The sequence below is a fragment of the Pristiophorus japonicus genome, chromosome 15, assembly GCF_044704955.1.
Source record: "Pristiophorus japonicus isolate sPriJap1 chromosome 15, sPriJap1.hap1, whole genome shotgun sequence".
Lineage (NCBI taxonomy): Eukaryota > Metazoa > Chordata > Chondrichthyes > Pristiophoridae > Pristiophorus > Pristiophorus japonicus.
In genome coordinates this window covers 46,459,926-46,466,453 of record NC_091991.1, presented here as the reverse complement: position 1 = coordinate 46,466,453, position 6,528 = coordinate 46,459,926, and the positions used below count along the sequence as shown (strand labels likewise).

General features: G+C 50.9%; 1 protein-coding gene across 1 annotated transcript; it reads left to right on the top strand.

The window, feature by feature from the left end:
• Positions 1-3,919: 3,919 nt before the first annotated feature.
• Positions 3,920-4,855, top strand: LOC139281535 (putative nuclease HARBI1). The gene is made up of 2 exons (XM_070901702.1): positions 3,920-4,384; positions 4,547-4,855. Exons 1-2 carry the CDS (start codon positions 3,920-3,922, stop codon positions 4,853-4,855), a joined length of 774 nt encoding a protein of 257 aa, XP_070757803.1.
• Positions 4,856-6,528: the final 1,673 nt, after the last annotated feature.

Genomic DNA, 6,528 nt, shown 5'->3' with positions numbered 1-6,528 from the left:
CCACTAAATTGGCGGGAGTTTTGCGGCATCGCTAACACGTAGCGCCCCGCTCTGCTGCGCCCGGTGATGATCATCGCTGTGCGCAGCATTGCGTTACCGCCCCTGAAGGTAAATTCGCTCTTGTCCCCTATTTTACTGTCTGACACTGACAATGACTGCTTCAGCTGTCGTGTTTTAGTCAGTTGTCGGCTGGAAGAGCTCTATTTAAAGGCGCCAGCTCAGGCAAATTTTTAGTCGGCCAATGATGATTGCTGCTCACTTCCACATAGGCAAACAGGTGTTTTGACAGATTTCAGCGATTTCCAATTGAAGGAGTATTTTGGCTGTTAAAGATTCGTGACTTTCATTGAGGGCAGATATGGAAGTCCAACATTTATATCATTTCATGGGGGACGTTGGCATTTGACCTCGTGCTCTGATGTCACCGTTGGAGGCAACTTCGGCAAAGAGAAAGATAGCAAAATGTGGCCAGAGAGAGGAGGCCCAACAGAGCTCTCAACAGGAGACATTACCCTCCTAGGGTATTGTGGCAGCAGTTCTCCTTTGTCAATTTCATTGAGGAATAGTGTATTCAAAAATTGTGTTTCAGCAAGGACGTGGTCACAGAGCTCTGACACCTAATGCAACTAGACCTTGAGTCTCAGACCAGGGTGAGGACGGCTCTCTCAGTGGCAGTCAAGGACACCTTCTTACTCAATTTCTGCACCAATGGATCACTCCAGGGACCAACAGGAGATATCTCCAACATCTCCCAGTTTGCCGTCCATTGCTGCATCCGTGAGGTAACAATGCTCTGTACAGAAGGAGAAGGGACTACATTTTCTTCCTCATGAGTAGAGAGAAGCAGCATGAGTGCGCATGTGGCTTTGCCAGGACAGCGAGCTTCCCCATGATGCAGGGCGTCATTGACTGCACCCATGTCACTTTGAGGACACCGCATCACAATCCTGAGGTATTCCTTAACCGCAAAGGCTACCACTCACTAAATGTGCAGTTGGTGACCACACACAGCAAATCCTCACCGTCAATGCCCGCTATCCTGGCAGCAGCCACGATGCATTCATCCTGTGCCAGACTGGCGAGCTAGCTCTCTTCCAGCCACCACAGGAAGCTCATGGCTGGCTGGTCAGAGACAAGGGCTATCTGCTTTCCACCAGGCTCATGACTCCCCTCCACAACCCCAACACTCATATGAGAGCCATGCTGTCACCAGGAACATCAATAAGCAGACCATCGGAGCACTCAAGCAATGGTTCCGCTGCCTTGACTGCTTGGGAGGTGTCCTCCAGTACACAGCTGAGCAGGTGTCCATTTTTGTCATTGTCTGCGGTATGCTGCACAATTTCGCCATCACGAGCGTGCAGCCATTGCCACCAGGCATAGCTCCACCACCTCAAGAGGAGCAGGAGCAGGAAGAGGAGGAGCAGGTGAGGAGCAAGAGGAAGAGCAGGATGAGGACAATGAGGAGGATGAGGAGGAGCAGGAGCAGCAACACCAACAATGGAGGAGGCAGCCACTCAATTGCCATTCTGCAAGGGCAGTCTGCGACCGTCTCATCAGACTTCAGATCCAGTGAGTTCCAGCCCACTTCCCGGTTGCATGGCCCTATCAGTACATCAATTTTCACTTTCATACCAGACCCCCAAAACTGAAATGAGAGACACCACCAAATATGCAACATTTCAATAAAAAATTATCTCATAACATTTAGCACGATCAAACAAAAATTATATTTAAGAATCACCCTTGTGCAATACCTTATACCCCTCTTAAAACTGGCTTTACCTATTCTGGAGCTCCATTGCATTGTGCCACCTGTGGCTGCAGCATGGCTGGTGGAAGGCTGCTGAGTGTCAGGGCCAGAGACTATAGATGGCCTTGCAAGAAGCCTTCGACCAGCTCTTGGCCTGAGAGGCCCGGCTGTAGACTGCACCACCTCAGGTTGGGTGGCGGCAGTCTGGGATGGCTGGATGACAGGCAGCATCAAGTGCAATGGCAGAGTGGCAGTGGTGGGATCAGGAATGCTGTCATCCTGAGAGAGGACAGCAGGTTCCTGCTCCACTGACCCACTGCCACTCCTCCGGGGCAGCACCTCAGCATCCCCACCAACCTAATGGAGCACAGATTGGTGGCCTGCTGCGACACTGTGCGATCCCCAGTTGACTGTGGTAGACCCAGCGGCGATGGCAGCAGCCAGAGCACACGTGACATCCAGCTGAGACTGCATGAGAGCAGTCTGAAATTCGATGCCACCAACCATTTTCTGCATTACAGCACTAAGACGCTGCGTTGCTTCCACCTGTGCTGCAATGGAAGCTGCTACATCGCCCACGACACGCGGCAGGAGGTCTGGATCCACACGGTCTTTTTGGGAGTCCACCACCGTCTGCAGACCGGAAATGATGGACTCCATGGCGTGTGTTGTGCTCTATACAATGTTGGAGGCGGACTCCTCCATGCTCCTTACCATTGCCGGAGAGAAGGCCTCGGGCAGATCGGACCCAAGCGGCAGCAACAGGAGGAGCGGCAGTACATACAAATTCAAAAACAACAGCAAAAATCAACGACTGATGTCACAGGACAGCAGGTTGGTGATTGGTTGGTGAGTATGTCAGATCTTTTGCTCTCCAGGTTAGGTAAATGTATTAAATTCAGAACTGGGAGAGTATTAAATAATGTTATTGAATTAATCACTTAACTAAATTAACTAAATAAAACTAAAAGTTAAAACTAAAAATAATCAAATGAAAAAAAACGAGTTTTATAAATAAAATAAGGTTAAATAGAGATTGCAGTGCAGGTGGTGTGTTCCAACTGCAGCATATGGGAGTTTCCATCGGAAGGGAAGAGCACCTCCCTGTGTGCTGTGATTCCATATGGAGAGCGTCATGGGAGAGCCTCGGTGCAGCCGTGCACCTTTGTGCAGTAATTGTCAGTGTTTGCAGCACCTCAATGCTGTAGAACATTGACAGCACAACTGTCAAAATCAATGTGGGCATGGTCCCTTTAAGGAGACTGGCTGATGACGAGTCATCAAATTACATCATCAGACCCGCTTAGTTTTAATTGGCCAGGAATCTCGCTGGGTGGACTTACCAAGCCCAATCATCGTAAAATCACTTCAACAGAGTGGGCTGGAGCCGACAGCAGGCCGGGAACTCGCTGCAGACCCCGACCACAGCGAGCCTGCCTCGGTAGCCAAAATCACGGCCTTTGTATCTGCCTTCGCATTAGAAGACACAAATCATCCCGGACAGAATAGGGAACCAAGGGTTTAGAGAGAATGAGGAACATAAAGAAATCAGTATAAGTAAAGACATAGGGTGCAAAATTCGGTTGGTTAGCACCACCCTAGAGTGGCGGTAACGTGCCGCTCATGGCTTAGCACCCGGGTTCGGCAATTTTAGAGCATGTTGCGAAATTCGGTTGACTTTTAACAGCGGCGCTAACAATTACCGCTTCACCCTTTAACTCCGGGCAAATCGTGACATGAGTACACGTGCAACACCTTGCCAGCACCCCGGATGCGAACTTCGGTTTTTGCGCCTCACTTACCGACTGCTGAACTCGCCACAGAAAGCAGGGGTTCATACCTGAGTGGAGCGATGCTGGGTCGTTATTAAAATGAATGAACAAACAGATCACAGAAGTCACAGTGAGTGCTATGTATTATGCGAGCACAGTGCCTAACTTGCTGCAGCTGGTGATTAGTTACACTTACCAGTAAATAGCCGTTTTAACCTCTGCATTTTGATGGGGGCACACCGCGTTGGCCTGCAGCGATTAATTGGTAAGTGCTGGCTGCAGATAAGGCATATGGGCAATGTGGGGCCAGCATGAGGAGAGGCAGCAGAGGTTGGGACAGGAGGCCTAACCCTCACCCCACAGGGTTTTTCGGGAGCATTTCTCCTACATCAATATGTCGGAGGAGCAGAGCCTAAGAAGGCTGTGGTTCCACAAGGAGGTGGTCACCGAGCTCTGCCACCTCCTGCACACAGACCTAGAGGCCAGGACTTCGCTGTCAGTAGCAGTGACGGTCACAGTAGCGCTGGGCTTCCACGTTACCGGCTCCTTCCGGGCTCCAGGTGGGGATATCGACAACATCTTGCAATTTGCTGTACATTGCTGCATTTGCCTGGTCACATTCACTCTATACAGCAGGCGAATGGACTACATCAGCTTTAGCATGTCGATGGTGAAACAGGAGAAACGCTCATGTGGCTTCACCAAGATAGCGGGCATCCCCATGGTTCAGGACGCCATTGATTGTACTCACATGACATTGCAGGCCCCACCCCAGAGTGCAGAGGTGTATTGCAATCGCAAGGGCTACCATTCACTGAATATCCAGTTGGTGTGCGACCACAGGCAGATCATCCTCGCTGTGAATGCCAGCTATCCTGGCAGCAGCCATGATGCTTTCATCCTGCGGGAGAGCACTGTGCCACGACTGTTCCAGCCACTGCATGAAGGGCGCGGCTGGCTGCTCGGCAACAAGGCCACCTGGCTGATGACCACCCTCTGCAACCCCACCACCCCTGCTCAGCAGCGCTACAACGAAAGCCAAGCCGCCAGCAGGAACATCGTTGAACAGACTATCAGGCTGCAGAAGCAGCAGTTCCGCTGCCTTGACCGCTCTGGAGGGACCTTTCAGTACTCCCCTGATCGAGTCTCCATCTTTACCATTGTCTGCAACATGCTGCACAACCTGGCCATTATGGGGGCCCAGTTATTGGCACCGGGAAGGGCAGCTCCACCTCAGGAGGAGGAAGATGATGAGGATGATCAGGAGGCGCAGCATGGCAATGCAGACCAGGAGAAGGAGCAGCAGCCACGGAGGAGGCAACGTGCATGAGACTGTTGCCGCTGCAAGAGCTTCGTGTCAGCACCTCATCGTGTAGCGATTCGAATGAATGATGCAGCACCTGGCGAGTGCCCATCATAGTGCCATCGCTTTGTGCTGAACTCATCACGCAGCACCCTGAAAATCCCAAAGTATATGCAACACAATAATCCAAAGGTCAAATCATTCATTTATTGATTTCAACAAGAGTGTGTCCTCAACGAGCACAACACAGAACCATGATCAGCAACTGTGTATCAATGAACCAGCAACCCTGGAAATAATAACCCACAAGCATGTGCAACAATATATATATACAAACAACCCTCCCGTCTGAAATAAACCTGCAAGGGTCATGAACAATATTTCTCAAAACAACCTTCCACACACAATAACCATGAAACACCAGCAACTATATATATGCAGTCATATTCCAAAAAGATTTGGAGATATGGCCATGTTGAGAGAAATCCTTATTGGGACTTTATCCCCTATTTCCCACCCCTTACATTTTTACCCCCTCCCACGCCTACTGCTCTTCCTTAGGGGCCAAGTTTCAGCCTGAGTTGCTCCTGCTTTTTTTGGAGCAACTGGTTTAGAATGGAGTATCTTAGAAATTGCAATTCTCGGCATTTAGTTTGCTCCAGTTCTAGTCAGTTGGAACAGATTTTTCTTTTTCAAAAGGGGGCGTGTCCGCCCACTTACGCCCGTTTTGAAAGTTTAGGCAGTGAAAACTTACTCCAAGCTAACTTAGAATGGAGTAAGTGTAGATTTTTGTACGCTCAGAAAAACCTTGTCTACACTTTAGAAAATCAGGCGTAGGTTACAAATGGGAATGGGTGGGGGGTGGGGGGAGGGGTTTAAAGAGAAGTTTACAAACATTAAACACTTCAGTTTTACAAATAAAGAGCCATCATCAATAATAAATGATAAATACATCAATAAATCAACCAATAAATCAATCAAAAAAAATTAATAAAAAATAAAACAAATTTAAAAATCAATAAATAAAACATTTTCTACTTACCGACTGCAGCACCGGGAGTCCTCCAACAGTGTGCTGGGACAGCTCCCCCAGCGTGTCTCTGTCAGTGTCTCTATCTCTCTCTGTCTGTCTGTGTGTGTCTCTCTCACTCGCTGTCTGTCAGTGTCTGAAGGGAGGGAAGGAGAGGGGAGGGAGGGAGGGAAGGAGGAGGGAGGGAAGGAAGGAAGAAAGGAGAGGGGAGGGAGGGGAGGGGAGGGAGGGGAGAGGGGAGGGAGGGAAGGAGGAGGGAAGGAGAAGGGAGGGAGGGAAGGAGGAGGGAAGGAGAAGGGAGGGGGAAGGAGAAGGGAAGGAAGGAAGGGAGGGAGGGGAGGGGAAGGGAGGGAGGGAAGGGAGGAAGGAAGGAAGGAGAGGGGAGGGAGGGATGAGAGGGGAGGAGAGGGAGGGGAGAGGGGGAGGGAGGGGGGGAAGGAGAGGGGAGGAAGGAGAGGGGAGGGAGGGAGGAAGGAGAGGGGAGGGAGGGAAGGAGAAGGAGGCTGAACGGGCCGGGCCCAAGACTTCGGACTGGATTGACAGGTAGGTGCTGTCGGGTCCCGGGTCCGGGGGTTGGGGGGCGGGGGGGAGTCACGGAGGTCTGGGGGGGGGGAGTGGCGGGAGTCGCGGAGGTCTGGTGGGGGGGGCGGGGGAGAAGCGGAGGTCGGGT

What these genes read in the sequence shown, in the direction of transcription:
- LOC139281535 (XM_070901702.1), top strand. Translation starts at nt 3,920, where the DNA reads ATGTCGGAGGAGCAGAGCCTAAGAAGGCTGTGGTTCCACAAGGAGGTG. An exon ending in ACAGGCAGATCATCCTCGCT is followed by an intron (nt 4,385 to 4,546) that starts GTGAATGCCAGC and finishes ACCCCTGCTCAG; the next exon opens with CAGCGCTACAACGAAAGCCA.